Genomic DNA, 21,753 nt, shown 5'->3' with positions numbered 1-21,753 from the left:
TTACTTGCTGGTTGCTTTGCTGCTGGTGCTAATGTAGTGGGTCATATGGGAGTTCGATTTTGCCCTAAAACGATGGCCAGATTAAACCTCAGTTGTTTATATTCCATGGGCAAGCAGATGGATTCTGGGCACCTACTGAATGCTAGCCCCAATCCAAGAGCAGTTCGTTCTGGTAACATGACCCGGCTTGATCCTTCCCTTCATGAAATGATCACCAAGGGTGCTACAGCAAAGGGTGGTGGAGCGCGCAGAAGGTGCCCAGCTATCAATCGGAATAGTGTCAGGGGTCTTAAAGGCTTGTATTCAAATGAGCAGCCATCTAAGCGAGGAGTCAACAAAGTCCACACGGAAGCAGCACCCCAGCTTGTGTGACCCAAAGAGGACACATGCAAAATTCAAGTATGACGAAGGGAAAGTATCAGAGCCTAAATTGTGAACCCTGATTTGTGGAAGGCCGTGGGAGCCCAAAACCCACCTGCAAAGTATCTAGTCAGATTAAGCGGCTCGCAGATCCCCGCTACAGGCAAAGGTGTCTAGAACAGCGTTACTCTCGCTGTACTTACATAGATCACTGTCAGCCTGTATGAAACTGGATACTTGGCCAGTTGACCTCCCTCAAGGCCCAACCTGAATTTGTTCCAGGTGTAAAGATCTCCTGCTTGATACTGACCTTTGGGACATCGGTGGAGGTTTTCTTTCCTGCAGTGTGGTATTTTTATCTTTATATTGCTATTGTTTTGTCCTTACCTCTTCATTTTTGTGTTTTATTGTTTCTGTGGGTTTAAGTTTATGAAGCCCAGAAAGAGTGGGCGCAGAGATAACAGATGCAAGGATTTGTAGGATGGCTGTGGGAGGGCGAGATTTCAGGAGGGGAAGGGAGCTCTAGAACTGAATGTGACTACACAGCTAATTTTGAAGCTGATTTAGTCATGGGGGTGGGGAAGGAGGAAAATGTTTGAAATTGATTGTGGTAATGATTCAACACTTCTTGACACAAATGAATTGTATGAGGTGAGTTATGTGACCCAAAAAACTCCCAAAAAACTGGGGGGAGGGAAGAGTATTGCTACTAGGGTCCCAGTTACACATGCACACCTATATGCTCAACAAAGTGCCTTTCAAATCGTCTCTGCAGCCGTGGATGGCCGCAGACACGTTCTCTCAGGGCTGCTCGTTTTAGTCTCCATAAGGTGTCTTTTAAACAAAGTCATATCAAGCAGTGGCTTCTGGGATCTGCTATCAGTTAAGATCGGGCAGCGAGATACACTCAAAGGTTATGTAACTGCTTGGTGGCACTCAGTGGGCTCCAAGTTAGCAACGGTGAGGATGGCACAGGGCTGGGCAGGGGGCCCTTCTGTCATACATAGGGGTCATGATTTGGAACCACTGGACATTATCTAAAGGGGTGGTCTTTCTTGACTTTCATGTACTGGAAGATCTTAAATATACAAATCTAACATGATCAATGAGGTAAAACAAATAAAAACCATAACAGTAAGGGGAGGAAATATTAAAGAACTAGAGGGTAGTTATATGGTTCATCAGAACTATACCACCCTTCCCGTGTGGACCTTTTGAGAGGGACTGTCCAATTAATCTTGTATGTTTTGTGTATGTTCATTTGTATATTTAAGATCACTCGGTACACGAGAGTCAAGATAGATAACCCTTCAGAAACAGTAACAGGAGTATGGTTCCCTGAGGGTATTGGAAGAGGGAGGGTGGCGGGGGAATAGGAAGCTGACAGCACCAGTAACTGTGTAACCCCACTTGCTGGGACTGAACAGCAGAACTGTATGTGAATGGATATGCTGGATTGTGTAACACATGGCAAAAACAAAACAAACCCTATTATAGGAGAAAAAAAAAGGAAAGGGGCAGTCTTGATAGATTTTGTCAAGATGACCACAGGATGATCCCGGGGGCCTATTAGAAAGCAGCTTTAAGGACATAGAAAACTGCACCGGTGAGTCAAGGATTCCCCCACCCCCATCATGACAACGCACCTGCTCATTTTTCCAGGCTAGCCAGGGCTGTCCTATGAGAATTTCATTGGGAAACCTTACCCCATGTACCCATTCCACCCTAATCTTGCTCCTTGACGTCTTTTTGTCCATTCAAAGCAAAGGACATCGGAAAGGAACATGATTAGAACGCCTGGATGCCCAACCGCTGCTTTGACATGATGGTACAGACTGCAGGGGCACATTTTCAAAGGGTTCCAGAGAACCGGAACCACGTCTCGACCAGAGCACAGACCTGGGGGGGTGTTGAGAAATGGTAGAGCCACATCTTGCTGTTTTTAATGAGGCTTCTCCAACTTTGCAGTCTGCCTTACCCTCCTATCGAGAAAGCACTGCACGGGAAGAGGAGGCTCAGCTGGAGTTTGGTGAGTGAAACCAGCTTTCCAAACAAAACCAAGAACATCCCCAGTTTGGGTTACGATTAAAAGCCCCCAAGCTTTGCCCACGTGTATAGCCGCTATGGTAGGAACAACTGGTTTGAGGTTCTAAGAGCCTAGTGTGGATGGAATACAAGGGCACACTGAGGCTTCAAGGGCAGTCTGGGGACAAACCACGTCGATCTACTCATGAAGGCCATGGTTTAAAACAAAGCAATGGGAGGCCGCTGACAAGGCTTCCATTAGTTTCTACCTTAGGACGATTACTCCACGTGGAGACTATCTGAGGGGCCGTTACAGCTGGGCTTGTTGTCCAGGTGAGTCAGCTAAGGGCCTGAAGCAGGGTGGAGGATAAAGGGGCAGGCTCAAGAAGGAGTGTAAACCAAATAGGCTTGGCGACAGAATGGATTTGGGAGTCAAGAAGGGATCGGAATCATTTCTAAGCGCCGGTTTGTACAGGTGAATGGTGACTCGTTCGCACCCAAACAGGACACACAGTGGAGGGCGTAGGGTGGGTGGTCACAGAGGGAGTGAGGAGCTTGTGGAAGACCCCAGGAGCCACGGATGCTCAGGAGAGAGGTCTGGACGGGGGAATAAAATCTGGAAGATGCCAAGTGAATAGCAGACAGACCAGCTGTGGCCTGGCGTGAAACTGCCTAGGGAGAGCAGAGAGGAGGCGGCTCGGACTCCGTCCTCAAAAACATCCCGACACTCCCTGGCTTCATCAGGGGTATCAGCCTGCAAAGGAGACTACCAAGGCGACGGCAGCGAGGAAGAAGACACCGTGGAATCAAAGATGTCATGGAAACGGTGCTCGAGGAGAAACGCGTGAATAAGGTCAAGTACGAGGAGGACCAAAAACACCCGGCCAATTTAGCAGCATGGCCGCCATGTGCAGCAGGCGGGGAAATGAAGGCGGCGAGCACCAACCGCTCCCCAGCGAGATGCCCAAATGTCAAGGCTAGCAAAGGGCCGGGCAAATAACTTTCCCCAAACATTGAGGAGGACTCACCCATTTCCAATACCAGCCAGTGGTGTAGCCATCTTCAGAAGCATTCTGAGAAACCCCGTCACCAGGGCTGAGCACGGCCCGAAACGGACAAAGTACAAGCCAACTCTATCCTCACCGGCTGCTTCCTGTGGAATGAAAACTCAACTTCCTGGCTCTTGCACTTTAGCTTAAGTGGAAAACAATGGGCAGCTTTTTCCTCCCATGATCCTCCTCCTTTAAATACACCGTGACTGAGCTCTACGTTTTCCCCCTGTAAGTTATCCCCAGCCCACCTAAACACTTCACAGAAGCCTCTAAAACTCAATGGACCAAGTTTGTTGAAATCATAAAGACCTTTATAATTTCTGATATGTGCCTTTATCTTAAGTCTGTATCGGTGTCCTCAAATCTGTCAAATTTCTTCAAGGAATGTGTGTGTCCAGTCTGACAGATAGCACCCGGAGACCTCTCTGTGTCTGGCCAGTATGGAAACTTCTGAGCCTTCCAGAAAAAGTGAGAGTCAGAGAGTTTTAAAGGATTTATTTGATTTCTCCACATGATCACAGCTATGGTTTTACATCAATAGAGTCTGTTACTACTCACAAACAGAATGCATATTAAAACAAAAGCACTCTTTTCCTCCCCAGAGTTACATCGTGGGTGCCAGGCTTCTTGTGAGCAAGGTGTCTCTTGAAGTCTTGCAACAATCTGAATTCAGACTTGGTTCTAATAGTTTAAAACCATTCTACGGTGAATGAAAGTCCCTAAGAGGGGACGGACACAGTATGCCACCCTGGGGTGCCTGCGGGCAGAGCAGTCACACCAGTGTGCAAGCTGAGGAAGGTGCCCATCTCCTGCTGCTCCTGTGTTCACCACCCCGACACCTCCCTCCAAGTCTGACTACTGTTGTTTACAATACAAAACGACTCGTTTTTCAGGCAGATAGGGTGATGGTATCTTACAACGAAAGCTGTTGAGATGCATGCTTACCTGTGGAGACCCAGCTTCATAGGGAGCACTGAGTCGACACCTATGTCATTGTTTACATAGGTCTTTTCGTTTATTTAGACAAAAAGGAGGCTTCTGCTATAAAATCACTCTACACTGGATGACCGAAGACATTTGTAAGATGTGCACGTCATATTAAGATGAACTTTATTTTTTACATCATTGTACAATTCATTCATAAACTTAAAAAAATACAAATACATGATTGAATTGTTGTCCCAGAAAAGATCTTGGTGTTACCAGCTGCTTCCTCGGAAGGCCTCCTGCTTTTCAGAGATCACTGCCATCAAATCATTTGTGCAACTTGAGAAAAATGCTCCCAGCGTGCCCTGCCAGTCAGAAAGGCCGACTCCACCATCCCTTGGCCTCGTCTCAGACCCAAGGGAGTGGATGGCAGGGGAGATGATTGTTTGGGCTCAGTAAGGTACGGCCCCCACCCCCACCCCGAAGCAATTTGGGGCAGGGGGGGGGCCTGTTTGTGAGGCTTTGGCTTTTTGGTCCTCATTTGGGCAGCAGGATTCCACTCTTCTGAATCAGTTGCCCCTACTAGCCACCCTCCTCACAGGACAGCTCGGGGACACGTGGCCTGCTGCACCCTCACTGATCTGAAGCCACTCCCCCTGTAGGCAGGGCGAGATTGAACGTGCTGCCCCTGTTCACTACATCCTGTCTGCGGCACCCTCCCCAAGCTGCAGGACACGCTGCCTGTGCCAGGGGAGGGTGGGCATTCCCCACAGTCCCGCAGCACAACCTGACAGCGCTGGAGAGTGAGCCCTCCACCGGATTCCTTGTTTTGTTTTGTTTTTTGTGCTGCCGGGACTTTCACTACTGATGGCCCTTCAGTAGGGCAGCTTTGTACCAAGTAATCGGTATCTTTTCTGGAACAACCTGAAGTTTACAGCTCGACTACCATTGGTACAGAGGGTGAAGAAAAGCGGACATATTTAATATGTGATCACTTCACTTCAACTAGTTGTCAACAGTAACACTGATATAGCTGCAAATAGACAATACATAGAGTGTAGCCCCACAAGTGGTGCTGGGACATGCAGTACAACCCAGCCCTTCCTGCTCAGCCCGTCCACCTGAGGCTGTAAGGCAGAGCGGCCGCCTCCCACCAGCCCTGCGGCCGGACAGAGTCGCAGATCCACACGCTCCTTATTTCTTTCCCAGCAGATGCCCAAGAAAGAAACAGCACACCGATGGGAAGACAAAGGTGGGCAGGTTAAAGCCACGTTAAAAAAAAGAAAGGAAAAAGCAGCAGCAAAGGTAAACTCTAGATTGCTGTGTAGGTGCTCTCTGTGAAGATGAACAAAGTGCTCAGTTTGCAGATTTGCTGGTATGGTGATCTCAATGATATGACAAAGGGAGCGGGGGCGGGGACATCGGCAAACCCCAGCTGCCCAGCAGGGCGACCCAAAGCCCAGGCGGACTTCCTCTTTTCCTGCCGTCATCCAGCCACACGCTCCTCCGCGTTGTGTACTGACAGCAGAGCGGCATGCCCCTGGCCCGCCGAGTCACGTTTGAGCTTCACCCTTTCTGAAAGGGCTCTCCACTTGGGCAGGGGCCACGGAGCAGTCCTTGGTCCTGCGGCTTAGGAGCACAGCACCGGTGGCCGCAGTGGTTCAAAAGGCTGAAACTACAAAGTATGGCCCATGTGTGACTCCGGCACAACACTTGGAGGTGTCACCACAACACAGAAGCGACAAGAGCACAGCTGCGTCATGTGATGCCCTGGCAGCTAACTGGACCATGAGGAGGCAGCGGGGCTTCGCCTGGCGAGGGCTGGGCACTCGTTGGCGGGGTCGCATGGGCCACAGTGATGACACAGGTGTTCTGCTAGCACATGGCTGTATGGAATTACAATGATCACTGCTGCTACTCCGAAGCAGGATGGAACACACACGCCCCGCCCTGGTGGTTAGCGGCTAAAACCAGCCTTTAGGTGTGACAGTGGTTCCCAGTGGAAGCACTCTTGGGTGGGGGTGGGGGTGGGGGTGGGAGGAGCTTCTGCCTGTGGAGGTTGGAAACAAGATGAGTGAGTGATGGTGGTGAGGGCGGGTCCTTTTCCCACTGGGGATGAGTACTTTTGGCGTGTATGGGGCCTCTCACAGAGGACCCTGAGTGAGTGTGCATTGAATCAAGTGTGTACAAAAGAAACACGGGTCATGAAAGTTCACAGTTATCACAGCCATTAAAGTGTCTAAGAGTCTGTGTAACCAAGAGTCTCAGGCAACCAGTTCCTCACTAGTTACTGCAGTTTACTGCATTTTCTCTATTTGCTTACCTGAAAGAACAGAGCAGTTATAATACTGATTATTTATGATAGTATTCTGTTAATAAAATAAGGATTTATACAAAGCAATATTGGAGTTTTAAAACAGTTAGATGCTACGTTACTTGGCACAGTTAGTAATGATTGCGTACAGGTTTGAGCCAGTCCTACAGAGACTTCTCTTCTTTTTATGAAAATATGGAAGTATCTGAATTTGTTCCTAGCATTTAAGGTTTTGGTCGTCTACTCTCTCACACGCTCATCTAAGGTACTGTCTTTCTATCAGGCAAGGGGGGTTCCTGGTAAAGTCTATATTGCTAATTTGGGGGACTGAAACGTCTGCCTTTCACACACAAATACTACCTATACAGTATATATATATATATATATATGTGTGTATTTATATATTTATATATTTATATGATATAAAGTTTACTTACGTACTTTTCATCAACCATATCAGGTCTACTTAAACTTTTGCCCACTGTTAATAAAGAGCAAGCATGCAGCCAGTTTGGGGTGCTTGGTTTGTCCCTCACTTCTGTTTCGAGGTGGGTTTTCAGACTGCGTGTGAAACTAAGGAGCAGAGGGCTGAGCGCTGACGGAGGGTGGAAGGCAATTCGACATCTACTGGGCAGGGGGGGCCCCTTTCAAGGCTGACGGTGGCTGAGGCCTACGCCCTGGGCTGGAGTAAACGGAGCCCAGGGTGCCAGCCGGAATTAAATCAGGAGCTCTGTTCCCTGAAACAACAGCCACGAGGCTCCTGGGGCTCCGTCTAAGCTTGGGGACCAGAGGGGCTAGGTGGAGATAGAAGTGCCCTGGGTTCGGTTGTGAGGCTGGCAGCACCTGGGGTGCGCCTCTGTGCGGTGTGCCGTTGTTCCAGGGGGTCTGGGACTTCCACCCAGATTGTCTACACAATTGTGCTGATGCCGCTGGGTTTGACCTTGCTGCTGGTGGGGGGAGGCGGGGCGGGCGGCTGCCCATGGTGGTGTGCTGCATGCCCTGCCTGGGCCACGGCCATCGGTGGGTGGCCGTGCACGTGGGCCCCGTAGGGTGAGTGGCCCCCGTGGGGGCCGTGGTGGTACTGGTGCGCATGCTGGATGTGCTGAGGGGGGTGGTAGTGGTGGTGGTGGTGGTACGGGGGCGGGTTCTGCTGCATGTGGCAGTACGGGGTGTGGTGCCCATGCGCCTGGCTCTCTGCAGGCCCCTGGTGATGGCTGGCCAAAGGGTGCTGTGGGTGGGGCAGGAGGGGTGGGTGGGGAGGCGGCTGGGCAAGGGCTGCGGGTAGGTGGGCCTGGGGTTGGGGCTTCCCTCTCTTACTACCAAATAAGGAGCCCAGGAGGGAGGATGAATTAGGCATAGTCTGGTGTGGGCGAGATGGACACTCTTGTGTTGATGTAGCTCTCCGGCGCATGTGAGGACTGCTAATGATGGACCCCTAAAAAGGAAATTCATAGAAATAAAAATTAAAAGATCTCAAAGTATTTAGGTCAGAATGATTAAATAAATTTAAAAATGTAAAAAGTCCCCCACTGATGCTAAGTCTCGTTGGGCTCACTGGCAGCAGAGAGCAGGGCGGGCCGCAGCTCTTTCGGCCCCAGCTGCTCTCATGGTGGCTGGCAGGCAGTTAGGGGCGGGGAGGTGGCAGGACCTTGAGACATGGCTTTCTGTTGACGAAAGCGGGAGCAGGGGAGAAGGCACTCTCCTTCCTGTTCTGACTTTTGCTTTCTCTGACAAGCATTTGGTAACTGGAAACCTGCCTGGGGTTTCAGGTCCAAAGGATTGATTTGGGGGTGTCTGTGAGCTGCCTGTGGTGAGTGAAGTGGCAACGGGCTGGTCACCATGGCGAAGGAACCCGGAGCCTGCTGAGATGGTGCCCTGACCTCACCCAGGCCTCTTAACTGGCCCCCAAGGCTTCTGGGGAGGTGGTGATAGGGAATGGTGGGAAGTGGGACCAGGGAACCTTGTTCTTGGGGGGGAAAGGGGGCGGCTGCCTAGGCATTCACTGCAGCTACCTACTGCAAATCAAACGAGGAGGAGGAAGGGAACAGAAAAAGATCTGCAGGATGAGGTTAAGATGCGAACAGTGAGAGAGAGATGATCTGAGGATGAATGAAATCTCATGAAATCCACACTGAGTTTCTCTCTCCAGATTCTCCTGCTCCCACGGGCTAGCTAAGCAATTCCATGGTGTCATGACTGCAGACACACAGCAACGGAAATACCAGAAAGGAAGCGATGGGGATGGTGGAGCGTGGAAGGCGAGAGTTCGGCAGGAACATCCAACAGCGAGAGTGGTGGGGTGGGTGGGCCGGCGCAGTGACTGGTGCCTGCCCAGCTTGGAGCAGCGCTGCTCCAGGGTGGGGACCAGATGGCAGGGTGCCGGGAAGCCGGGGTGGTTAACCATGCTCGGGGACCACAGGGGATGGGGTTAAGCAGAAACTATAACACAAAAACCAGAGCCACCCCCTACCACTCCATGGGGAACAAGCTGGTGAGGGGCACGGTGTTTCTAGGCACAGAGGAAAGCCAGCATGCACGGGCGGAGACAGGCAGGGCGGGGAGGGCACTGCCCGTGTCTGTACAGCGCAGGGAGGAGGAGCAAAAACAGGACGACAGACTGGAACCCGGGGTTGAGGAGGCACACACGACAGCCAGCGGACGCAGGCGCTTCCTACTTACTTCCACATTGCTCTCTAGCGATCCCGCACTGCTGCGACGCCCTCGTTTCCCTGCCCAGGACATGCAACGCCAGAGTTAGACGCGGACACGAGGCCGGGGGCCGCTGCCTCCCCGGCACCGAGCTGCCGCTGCTGCCACGGAGCCTGGCACCACTACTGGGGAGCCATGGCGGGGACTCAGGGCCTACCTGCCTGCAGGTGCCAGGGAGGGGTAGGGGCTGGAGGAGGAGGCTCAATGGGGAAGACAGCAGCAGTGCAGAAACACGTGTTTAAAAAAGACAACAATTTTTAAAAAGCAAACAAAAACAAAAAGCAAACAAACAGAAACAAAAGACAAAAACCCGCCCCCAGCTTTATACCCCCTTTCTCCTGGGGCCTGGGGGTTGCCGCTGGGCTGCTCATCACAAGGCCAGCACTCTGAACCCCACTAGCGGCTCCACAGGGGGAAGATGGGCTTTCTGTGCCTGCAAGAAACCTGCAGGGTCCTTCTACCGTGACCTGGGGGGCACGATGCGCTGGAACTAACTGGAGAGGTGTGTTTCTGTGGGGCGGGAGCTTCCTGGTGGGCTGAGGCTGTGCACAGCTGGGCCTGGGGCCAGACAGGAGTCTGTCCACCACCTCCTGCTGATGCAGCTGCTCACGGGGAGGTGAGATGACAGCAGTTCTCCAATGAGAAAGCAATGAGAGCCTGCAACAGCCCTGACGCTTAGTGGATTCTGTGTGTACACATACATGAACGTATGCATGTATAGCACACCTTCACACACACATCTAGGCAGACTTTTCTCTATTTGGGGGCAGGGTGGGGGGTTAATGACTGAGACGAGACAGGCCTCTGTGTTCTTTTCCTCTCGGACAGTTCATAGGTGCAGGTGACTCCTGGGCAGAGTGTTTGGTCTGATCAGCATCAAGGCTGATTGATGGAGAATGTCCTCCTGGGCCACGCCCCACATCCCTGCTTCTTCTCCACGGGCGCCCTCCTCGGGATGTGGCAAAGCCCTCCCTACACCCGGAGGCACAGAAGCGCTCAGCATGGCCAGGACTTCCTCTCCCTCTGGGTCCCCAGGGCCTACCTGTGGCCTTCGCATCTTTCGGGAGTACTTTTCCGTGGGTTTTTGCAGGGCGTCGAGCCTTGTCTACACTGTGGGTGCCTAACCGTAGGGCTCTGGTCACTACCTTGCTCCGAGAGGGAGTGAGGATGGAAAGGGAAGAGGGGGCAGCGAATGGCCCCACCGACCTTTTCACTGCATTCCGTTTTACACGGCATCAGCCAGAGGTCAAGAACCAGGCACAGTGCTGCTCTCACTGAAGGCCCAGAATGACGCAGTTAGCAGGGCTGAAGGGCTGAAGGGCTGAGGCAACTCAGCGGCCCATTTGCACAGTGAGGGAGTCCAAGACCCAGGGCTCCACTCAGGGCTGCGTGCCCACCTCTTCATCAGGGAGACTGGGCCACCCCGCCTGCTAAGCTGGTCCAAGTCCAGGCCAGTCCAGGTCCTAGGAGAAGGCGCAGACTGCTGTGTGCTTGGGTCCCCCACGTCCCCCAGCGTCTGGAGTGAAAGCCGCTGCTGGCCAGAGTCAGCAGGTTCGACTGCTGGGGCGACGCGCCAGGTGCGGGTGCCGAGTGTCATGCACGGGCCTCCTCGTGGTCCCCATGTGCCTTCCTCTGCCTCCTTCAACCCAGGGTATCCCAGATGTAGGAGAGCTGTCACTTGAATGTCTTGAGGCTTCTGAAAATTTCATCTTCTCAGATCAGCGTAGGCTGTGGGGTGACCTTAGGAAAGCTTTCTGCACTCAGGTCCCCGAGCTCGGTGTCCCCTCAGGCACACGTCTGCACACGGCAGAGACGCCGTTTATGGAACCTGCTCAGACACTGCACGGGTGCGGGTAGGCACAGCCCATCACGTGCACACGCCAGAGCACCCACCTGGCCCCCAGTCCCACTCTTCTCTGGCACCCTCCCCTCACGGAGTCCTGCACTAGCTTCTCATGAGCCCTACTAATCAGCAGCCTCCTAGAGCCAGGCCCAGCCCGGCAGCGGGTGTTTAGAAGGAGCTCCCGGCACAGTTGCTCCATCAGGCTCCTGCTCACAGCCTTCCCTTTCTTCTTGAGCCCCCGGGAATGCTGGGCCATACAGATGCCGTGCTCCGAGGGAAACCCCGCACACGTCTGCTGCTGGGTGCTGCTCGACGCGGGCTTCACGCTCCGACTCTTTCTCAGGGCAAGTGTTGACTGTGCCCACTTTACAGCAAGGGTCCTGATGTCCAGGGCAGCCCGGCCTGCCAGGGAAGGAGGGCAGAGCTGGGAGAGGAACCATGCCAAGCACGGAGCCGCACTAACACAGACTCCGGTGGGAGATGTGGCTGAGGTGAGAGGAGAGTGCTTGTCGTCGCCCGGAGGCCTCAGGGGTCATCCACACTTCAGGGAGGCAGCCTGGCTGTGGAGCCGAGCACAGCAACCTTCAGCTCTGCGCTGGCAGAGGCACACCGTGGCGTGGTCACTTGGTGCAGGTAGGGCCTGGGGCCCCAGAAGACATCCTTTCTGTGGGAACCTCATGTTGGGCAGCTCAGCTGGGGACAGTCAGAAGGCCTGATGGGGGCCTCTGGCCGATGTGCATGTTAACCGATTGATCTGGGGAGCTGAAGCCAAGGCCTGTCCATACCTGTTTGTATACTCCTTGACCTTGGAGGCAAAGTGAGTCAGCCAATGATCTATTAGAACAAGTGGCCCTGGCTGAACAGAACCGTGGCCCAGAGACACGAAGATGTCTTCATGGCCTGTATGTGTGCGGCTGGAGCCAGGGGCCTTTCCGCTACTTCCTGGAATGTCAGGGACTGCCCAGAGGCACTTGATGGGCTCACTCCTGGGTCTCCAGGAGTGAGTTGCCAAGGTTCATGAGTGGGTCCTCTCCTGGATGGACGCAAGGGCACAGGATGGAGCAGGGAAAGCAGCTGTCCTTGTCTCTGCTGGACAAATGTGTCCTGGTGGCAGGCTCTCAAGTTGAGAGCTGTGAGCGCCCCAGTGGAAGAGGCAGGCGGGAAGGGACGGGAGCCGTGGGAGAAGAGCTCCCGGTTCCTCCACCTTGTCCAGAACACAGAGGCTTCATCTTCAGCTGCAAGTCAGAATCTTTCCAGAAACCCTCCTGACCTTCGCCCGTCTCCTGCTGGGGATCTGAAGTGGCCTTTCCCAAGTCCAGGATCTAGGTGGCTTGCCTGAACCAAATACCTACCTCATCTCACCCTCCAAACTTCTCTGGGATCTGTTGATGAGCTTGCTTTTGTTTTTCATTGAGGAACATAGGGCTCTGACAAGATGTCATCCCTGAGACTCCCCAAATCCAGAATTCTCAAGTAAAGGCAATAATAATAAATAGAAAGTGGCCCTCGGCGGTCCGTCTGTCTGATGGGCAGTCTGGCTGTGCAGGCTGGGTCTACCCCTAAGCACTGGCAGAGAAAGGGCACTGGGATGAGGCAGCTCAGGATCTAGGCTGCCCCCTAGAGTGGGTGTGGCTTGGCCTCTTCCTAACTAGTCCCTGCCCCCTGGGAAGGACACTTCACAAACTCAAGCAGGTGCACAGACTCAGTGTGTTTAACAAGGCCCCGGAGGACCTGTGTGGCCCTGAAGAACACTGGATAAAGGTCAGGAGGTTTGACAGATGGCCACGGCTGGAGTGTGTGCTGCTAACCTCCTGCAGTGCACAGCAGAGCCTGAACTAGCCCTCAACGTTGGTTAGTAGTGCCGAGGCGGAGGGATCTTGGGGTCCACCTCCAGCTGGAAATGGATTTTGATTTTTACTATGGAAAAAAATGACAAACACAAAGACAAAAAGCTCAATGCAACCAAAGGCAAACGTTCCGGAATGAAGAAGCACAGTGAGGTAGCGCTCGCTGGGTGCGGGCGGGTGGGCAAGGCACGGGTTGTCGGGTGCAGCAGGCTGTCTCAGGGCGGGCCCGGAAGGCTGGCTGGGGCCCCAGGACAGGAGGGTTGCCGGGTCCCTGAGGTGGACAGGGCTAGTTGGGCTGGGACCGGGGCAGGTGACACCTAGATTGCTGAGCAGCAACGAACCATGCACGCACTGCCCAAGCCACCCAGGGAGCCTCCTCTGGGAGAAAAGGATCAGACAGATGGACAGACGAGACTAGTGGGGCAGAGGAGAATGCTGGTCCACACTCCTGGCCCGCAGCTGCTTGGATAGCGCCCAAAGGAGAGCAATCAGGAGCAGAACCTGCTGCAGCTACCCCGACGTGCTCCGACCCTTCTCCAAAGCCTGCTCTACGGGAGAGGAGAAAGGGGCCAAGGCATCTGGCCGAAGCTCCCTGAGGCTCAAGGTGCCCGCCACACCTGGGAACCCTGAGAGGCTGACGGGTGCTGCTTGCTTGGGGGCTAAGTGGCTGGCTGGCAGCAACTTAAACACACAGAAACACAGAAACGACAACAGAACCCGACCCCAGTCATGGCGGGGGAGGCAGCTCCCTGTGGACTGGACGGAGGGATTGTTTCCCCGGGATGGCTGCGCCGCAGGGAGAACAAGACCCACAGAAATAGGGAGTGTCCAGACAGTTTAGAGGGGCTTCACTCAATTTCATTCATCAGCATCAATCGCAGGGGTGCAGCAGCACCAGGGACATGGGCCACCCCCACCGGCAGGGGCCGCTTTCCCTGAGCAGCAGTTCAGAAAGCAGAGCAATCCACAAACACCCCAAGGAGCAGGACACCAGAGAGTCCGGCCGGCGGACCGGGCTGCCTTTCCCTTGGCCAGCAGCAGGGCCTTGCTTTCCTCTGCTCTCTCGGCCGCCTCTCTGGCACTGTCAGGTATCGTTCTGGCCTTGGGAGGGTCCAGGAAACCTCACAGTACTGTCTGAGCCCTGCCGCTGCCGGCTCCGCTGCGGGCCCTTCCCTGCACGCAATGCATGCCCTGACTGCGGGACGTGCCGTCTGAGTCCTGCATGCATTGGGCTAGGAAGGGGGTTCTAGGCCTCGCTCTTACCCGCTTCTGAGAGGTCCCTCAGGGAGCTGCTGAGGGCGGTGCGTTTGAGGCCCTCGCCGCTGGCGTAACTGTCGTCCAGGCAGGCCCTGCTCAGGGTCCCGTTGCCTGACTCCTTCTTGAGGCTGGAGCACTGGGACATGCTGGGGCGCACAACGCCCTTCTGCTTCTCCAGCTCCGCTGGAACAGAGGGGGGGTGGGGGTGGGCAATAAGGGAAACGCTCAGAACCCTAGCCCCCGCTCAGGGGTGGCACTGTACTGATCTGCCACCCACCTGGATGAGGAGAAAGGGTGTGGGGTGGGGAGACAAGTTCTGCTGGCTCCTCTGAACACAGGAAGGGGAGCGGGGTTCCAGGAAGGGCCATCCCTTTCCAGTGGTAAAGGCCGACAAGGGGACAAAGGCTTTCCTGTCTTTGAGACAGCAGGTGGACAAGGGCTAACCAGGCCACGCCGCCAAGGGGAGGTGGTGGTCAGATGTGAGACACCAGGTGCCTCCAAGGGTCACAGTCCTCCCTGCTCATCTGTGCGAGCCAGGAAGGCTCCGCCAGGTGCTGATGCAGGCGGTGGGGAAAGCAAAGCCACTGAACTGCAGGGAGGTCAGCCCACAGTGTTGGAAGTCGGGGGCCCAAGGAGCCTGGGGAGGAGGGTCAGGCGGCGGCCGTGGGGTGGTCCTCCACTGGGTTGGACTGAGTCAGGCCTTGGAAGCCCAGGCTCCCAGCAGCTGCCACCTGGCTGGGCCACCCTAAGGAGGCGTCTGCCCCTCTCCTCCATCGCTGGCCCGTATCTGTGGGCGCGGTCCACAGGCTGTCCTGTGATGAATGGAAACTGAGGAGACTTGGGAGCATGTCAGTGGAGGTTGGGGAGTGAACGGCCACATCTGCCCTGAAGGCTGTCAGGGCCACCCGGGAGGGAGGGAGGGGGGGAGGCGAATGCTGGTGTTTGCCGCTCTGTTCTGTAGGGAGGCCTGCCGCTTACTCTCTATCCTGTGCTTCTCCATTTCCTGTACTTCGGCGATGGATTCCCGCAGGTCATCAGTGAATTTCTTCCGGTCCTGAGGGTTGGGTGCGTTGAAGTTTATTAACACTTTGATGTCCGTACCGGGGACAGCAGACGTGAGCCGGATGCCGTTGGGGTAGTCTGCAAAGGAGAGGGGAAGGCCGTGTTGGTCTAGTGTGTCCTGCTGTCTCTCTGGACACATAAATAGCAGTCCAGCCAGGTCAGTGTCTGCACACGGAGGAAGCGTTCAGAGCGCAAGCTCTCTGTACATTTGTCCAATCAGTGAGGACGGGGGTCGACAGTGGCTGACTTTGACCCATCTGTTTCACGAAACAGAGAGCACATCTGGTCAATCCTGCGAGGGAAGCTTGGGCCCTTGTCATCCTCCCATCTCCCAGAGCCCCCGGAGCTCCCAACCCTGGATGTCCACACCTCGGTGCTTGCCAGGGTGCTGGTGCTGAGAGCAGGAGGTAGACTGGCGTAAGGGAGGGTCCGTCTCCAGTGACCTCAGAGACTTGTGAGACTAGACTGAGCTCTGTTCTCTCCTGAGGCCCCGAGACCCACAGTTCCCTTAGGGTATGCTGTATACACTTTACACCAGCACACACTATGCCCAGAGCCAGCATCTTGCAGCCAAGACTCTCCTGGTACCAGCTCTTAGCTCTTGGGGTGTCCTGGTGCCACCTTTCTTCCCAGCAGGTAATGCTTGGCTGAGCACCACCCTCAGCAGCTGATGCCACCTTTGTTCAGATCTAGATATGGGCTGGCAACTCAAATGCCTACAGGCCCACGCAGGTATCCCAGAAGGCACTGGGCCAGGAGTGGGTGTGAGCCCAGGGAGTGCTGGGGCACAGGTGGACTGAGCAGTTCATTAGCGGCATGTGCACTCACAGGGGTCAGCGATTCTGAACCTTTTTTTTCCTTTGAGAAGCTCCCCAGCTCCCCCCACCGCCCCAATCTACATTTTGATGTGAAGCCCATTGATTTAGCGGTTGGCTCAACAAAGACGAAGGAAGAAAATTAAAGACATGCCAATAATGAGTCCAAAAGATTAATGGACCACTGGCACTTCAGTTTCCACTCTGAGACCAGAACGAGACGGTGCTGAGCACCACGGCTGACTACTCTGCACGAGATCGCAATAGAGGGTCCTGGGCACAGTGGGAGGACTGTGGGGCAAAACTCAAAATCATAAAACAGTTATGCTCACTGGCTGGAGGGAGGCGCAACTGTGGCTGTTAGGGCTGTGGCTCCCTTTCGAGTCAGACAAGAGTGTGGGGCAGGCACTCCTCGGTTAGACCCACCCGGAGCTCAAGGGGCAGCAGTGGGTCAAGAACAAGGTTCAGCAAGGCTAGGAGAGGGGGCAGCCTGGAGACAGGTAGGAATGATGTTGTTTTGTGGGGACTGCAATCAACGAGGCCCAACCAAGTACGAGTAAGTGACTGAGCAGAAAACCTTCACTCAGGTCAGAAGAAAGTAAAAAAAAAAAAGGTGATGATTGTGCCACTTTTTAAATATGCAAACCAAATAGAACATGACAGAGCCAGGGGCTGGTCCACCGGATGCTAGTGAGAGACCTCGGCTGTAATGATATTCCCTATAGAAATTCCAGGGTCTATTCTTGCCAGTACCTAGTGTTGGAAGGCTGAAACCTGGGATTTGGAAGATGACCTGTTACAAGCTCTGCCTCAGGGTTCAGCCAGTGCCTGGCCCCTTGTGGGCGCTTAATTGCTATCCCCTCACTGAGATCTTGCTTAAGCCTGGGAGGCAGGGGTCATCACCGCACTGCATCATAGGGAACTGGTGGTCAGGACAGCAGGGGAAGGGTGCCACCCATCTCTGATACCAAGATCCTGGATGCTAGTGTGTGGGAAACCAAGGCAAACACAGCTTGGTTGGGTGGCCGGGGTGGGGTGGACAGTGTAGGGCACGGGAACACTGTCAAAACCACAGTCCAGGACGCACCACAGGAACCTTGGGCTCATTATGGGCAGGGCAGGGCAGACACCTATGGGTGCGGGTGCCCTCTGCTAGGCTACCTCACAGTCCCACTTTGGACAGAAAAGGGGACTGAGAGCCCAAACCCATGCTCTCAGGCCGGTCATGTAGCAATGCAACCACCTGTCCCGGGCGGACGGAACACTGATGGCTGCCCTTGGTCTAAAGCTCAGGAACTTCTGACAGGGAAGGCACAGGAGGGAGAGGCAGAGAGGAAAGAGGGTGGTGAGAAGAAGCAGGGTCAAAGGAAGAGGCTGGGTGATGTGCCATGGCTGTGAGCCAACGTACCCCTCTCAATTCCCCAGGCCCCACGGCCTGCTCACTGCTGAGCACACAGCATAAAGCTTCACTCACTAAGCACATACTACATGCCAGCCATTATTCCAGGTGCTCCCCAGGCACGGCTCACTCAACGTTGCAGGCAACCTATGAAGCAGGTACCCCCATCGCCTCCACTGAATAGTCCAAGGGGCTCAATGGGCCAGCCCCCAGTGAGTGAGGAAGGCCCAGCAGGGAGGCTGCGCGGAGACTTACGCTGGCTCTCGAAAAGCAGGACCTGCATGCCGTACAGGGAGAAGGACTGTCGGAAGCTGTACGTCACTGAGTTCTTCTTCTTCTGGAAAATCTTGGTGACCTGTAGCAGCCAGACACAGAGACCTGAGCCGCTTGTCTGCACTGCTCCAGAGCGACCCCCAGATACACCCCAGCTCCACACTGGGGAACTCCAGATTCCCAATGGCCCTGGCTGGAGAGACGACTCTGCAGTTCAGAGGTAGAAGTACCTGGGCAGGGAAGGGCCAGCATGGGGAGGAAGGCCTGCCCGCTCGCATACTGTGATGGAACACTGGTGTCTGTTGCTACCGGTCCCCAGTGCCAGCATGATGGAAGCGAAGACCGACACGGCAGTCGAGGTGGCAGGCACCCTGCTGTGCGTGGCCCGACACCATCATAGCCAAGCGGGGACACACCTGGGGTTGCTAGCCTGAGAGGGTGGGCAGGGTAGGCAGCCAGTGTCCACTCGCACCAGCTCATATGAGGAAAGCCATCACCGTATCCTCTGCTGGAAACAGTCCCTGTGTGTAAGCGGCATCTGACCGATGCCCAGCCTGAAAGACTGCGCCTGTGCCAGAGAACTTAACTCTGTCAGTCCCTGGACCATGCTCCTCTGCTGTGAGTCTGTGTGAAGAGATGGGGAGACACTATCCTGACAGCCACAGTGGGCTGTTCAGCACGGGCTGGGAGGGAAGGGAAGCGGTAATTATTGAGTGCCCAGCTTATGCCAGGCACCATGCAAGGTTCCATGTGCAGGACCCTGTCTGGCCATGGTAACTGAGCATTTTTTAAGAGCATGGGTCGCCCAATTCATAACAGTAGGAAATGACAGTGATGAAGTAGCAACGAAAATAATTTTATGGTTGGGGGTCATCACACCACAAGGAACTGTATTACAGGGTCATGGCATTAGGAAGGTTGAGAACCACTGTTCTTAAGGCTTCTTACTGAAGAATAGTAACTCACATGGTCTTAGTAGTCGAGAAGCCCTGGTGGCAGAGTGGTTACAGGGTGGGCTGCTAACAGCAAGGTCAGCAGTTCAAAACCACTAGCCGCTCGGTGGGATAAAGAAACTCAGGGGCAATTCTACCCTGTCTTATATGGTCACTTTGAGTTGGCATCAATTCGATGGCAAGAGTATGGTTTTGGCTTGGTCTTAGCAGTCAGAAAGGACCTTCTTCCTCCCATCCAATCAAGCCTGTGGCTGGACAGGGCCTTCTGCAAGAAGACTGGGGCCTGCAGGAGGGACAGAACCTGGGAGCACAGGCAGAGCTGGACATCCCACCCCAGGAGGGGCTAGCATCCGCCCACCTTTTCTCTGGCAGCAGGTCTGTTTCCCTTGGGGAGCCTTCCGGGGCGTGGGGCTGTGACTGTGCCCTGCCAGTAAGAAAGCACTGCTCTCTCCCACCAGTGACTAGTTTAGGGAAGGCGTAGGAAGCCGGAGGATTCGTTCTGAGACATTTGCTCCAACTCTCAGTGAGAGGCCCCCACTTGATGCGGGCTGCGGGGAGCTGTTGGGGCATTTCCCCTGGGTGGACAGAGCCAGCCTGAGTAGGGAGCCCAGCGACAAAGAAAGCCTGTGCAGCACAGAGGGTGCTGAGAAGAAGCCCTGCCCACAGGGTGGGAGTCTCTGTCTGGGAGATCCCTTCTGGTGTTTTCCATGGGCAACGAAAGCCCACTTCTCATTTGCATTCTGTGTGATTTTTGTCCCTTCTGGGCTCATAGTCTCTCTTCCCCCAACCTTGCCCGGGTACAGACACACAGCTTTTGCCCCCTGCCAGAAGCATACCCACCCAGCACCCTGTAGAGGAACGTACCACCAAGAGATCGTTAAACAGGAATATTTCTCGCTGGTGCAGCCCGAGTTTCTGGGGTTTATTTGGGTCTGGAACCTCGAAGAGCCGGCAGTAGCAGACCAGCCTACGATGGGGCAGAGAAAGTACCTGTGCAGGGAGAGAAAGTCCCGCCATGAAGCGCCCCACCCATCCACTGGGACCAGGGCACACCCTTCATAGGGCCACAGCAAAGGGGCCGAGCCCAGTTTGCCAAAAATCCAGACTGGGGCATCACATTTTAAAAGGCCTCCCCTTGCACACCATGCACAGGAGGGCATCCGTCCCGTCCCGGTACCCCGCCCCTCCCTGACACACGCGTTCTGCACCCAGCAGCTGCTGGTTCAGATCCTCTGTTCATGCTCTCTCTAAGGCCTGTGGGAAATGCCCTTGGGACTGGCCAGACTGCTCTCCGGTTCCTTGGGCAGTTAACAAGACCTGAAGCACTTACTGATGAGGATCCACCACATCGGGTCAGAACACAAAGACCCTCACAACTGGGCCAGTAAAGCAACATCACAATCAAGGGGAGACAGACTGACGCTGCCTGGGCATCTTACTTGGATCGACAAGCAAGGCCTGCAGAAGGAGCAGTCGAGACACCGTGCCGTGCACTGCACAGTGCGTTGCACCCAGCAAATCTATGCCCAAGAACTCCTTGAAGTATCTGAGGACTAAGGTGTGCCTGACCCAACCCATGGCAATTCCAGTTGACTGAAAGCTGGACAATGAACAAGGAAGATCGGGGAAGCATCATGGGAGGTATGGTGTTGGAGAAGAAAACTGAAGACACCACGGACATCCAAAACCATGAACAAGGCATCAGCTACGTCCAGCCTGTGCGATCCTGTGACTGTACATGATAAAATCCACATCTGAAGGAGAGAATGCTATCAGACCTTAATTTGCGAGCACCTGATTTGCGGAAGGCTATGCATGACAGTGAAGCCCCAAATCCATAGGCAGGGTCCACACATAGATTAAGCTTCTGGAGAATCCCCTCTGAAAACTCGCTATCACACCGAGAGCACTGTAAAGTCAATGATGGCAGATCTGGCAGTCATTTGGTTACAATGTAACACCTTATCATTTGATCTATGTAGCATCTACCATTTGTAACACCTCCTTTTTGATCTACTGTAAAGCAATATTTTCTGCTTTCTTTTTGATGGAAGTCTCTGTTTGTCTAGTCACTGTTTTGGTTTTGTGCACTTCCAGCTCACGCTTTACATGCTTTTCTGTATTTGGAATCCAGGACAGGTGTATCTCGAGCGACAGTAACTGGATTGATAACGGCCATGGGAGGATGCTAGGGGAGGAGGGTGGGAAACGGAGCGCCAACAACGAGGACGAGAGGAAGATGCTCTGAAATGGACTGTGGTGCTGACTGCACCAATCTTAATAGAATTGATGATTAAATTACATGATATTTGAAGTATATGCCAATAAAACCTTTGAAAACAGCAATGAACTAATCTGTATTATAAGAAGTGCAGCCAGAATGCTCCTTCAAAGGGAAGATGGTGATAACTTGGTCTCAGGTCCTTTGGACATGAACGTGAGCATTCAGGCCCTAGAAGAGGACATCACGCTGGGTAAGGCAGGAGATCCGGGAAAAAGAGGACGATTCTCAAGTGCGATGGATTAACAGTGGCTGAGACACGGGGCTCGCACAGAGTAACCACCGTGCGGCCGGCGGGATGGGCAGTGCTTCCTTCTGACACTCAGGGTTGCTGTGTGCCAGGAGCGACCTGCAGGCCCCTCCCATAGGCCTCCCGCTCAGGTCCGTGCTTTGAGCCGCCATACCTAAGGCACAGAGAGGTTAAGCAACTTGCCCTTAAACACTTGGTCCCAGGTGCTTCGATTTCTCCTTGACCAAACCTCTTCCTACCACAAAAGACATGAAACGTTCTGACATCGGAAAGACCCCTCCACATTCTGAACCAGACCTGGGATGCCTTGGGAGACCTGGCTGCTCTAACCCTATCATCACCCAGTTTCCAGGGCCCTTGTCCTCACCTTCCAAATCACATGCCTG

General features: G+C 54.2%; 1 protein-coding gene across 6 annotated transcripts in view; it reads right to left on the bottom strand.

The window, feature by feature from the left end:
• Positions 1-3,917: 3,917 nt before the first annotated feature.
• IQSEC1 (IQ motif and Sec7 domain ArfGEF 1) overlaps positions 3,918-21,753 on the bottom strand; it is a 216,882-nt gene continuing 199,046 nt past the window's right edge. For 4 of the 6 annotated variants that reach the window (XM_045290040.1, XM_045290039.1, XM_004702363.3 and 1 more), the window contains exons 9-14: positions 19,701-19,826; positions 17,866-17,965; positions 15,313-15,474; positions 14,341-14,517; positions 9,358-9,407; positions 3,918-8,113 (exon numbers count right to left, since the gene is read on the bottom strand). In XM_045290040.1, coding sequence (XP_045145975.1) covers positions 7,586-8,113; positions 9,358-9,407; positions 14,341-14,517; positions 15,313-15,474; positions 17,866-17,965; positions 19,701-19,826 — 1,143 coding nt within the window. In that variant the 3' untranslated portion in view covers positions 3,918-7,585. The remainder of the gene's footprint in view (positions 8,114-9,357; positions 9,408-14,340; positions 14,518-15,312; positions 15,475-17,865; positions 17,966-19,700; positions 19,827-21,753) is intronic. The other 2 variants (XM_045290041.1, XM_045290042.1) reach the window with 2 other exon arrangements.

Source organism: Echinops telfairi, unplaced genomic scaffold (assembly GCF_000313985.2).
Source record: "Echinops telfairi isolate 266 unplaced genomic scaffold, ASM31398v2 ScPeMD7_31;HRSCAF=116, whole genome shotgun sequence".
Classification (NCBI taxonomy): Eukaryota; Metazoa; Chordata; class Mammalia; order Afrosoricida; family Tenrecidae; genus Echinops; species Echinops telfairi.
Note: the sequence above shows the minus strand (reverse complement) of the source record. Positions and strands in the feature narration are given on the sequence as shown.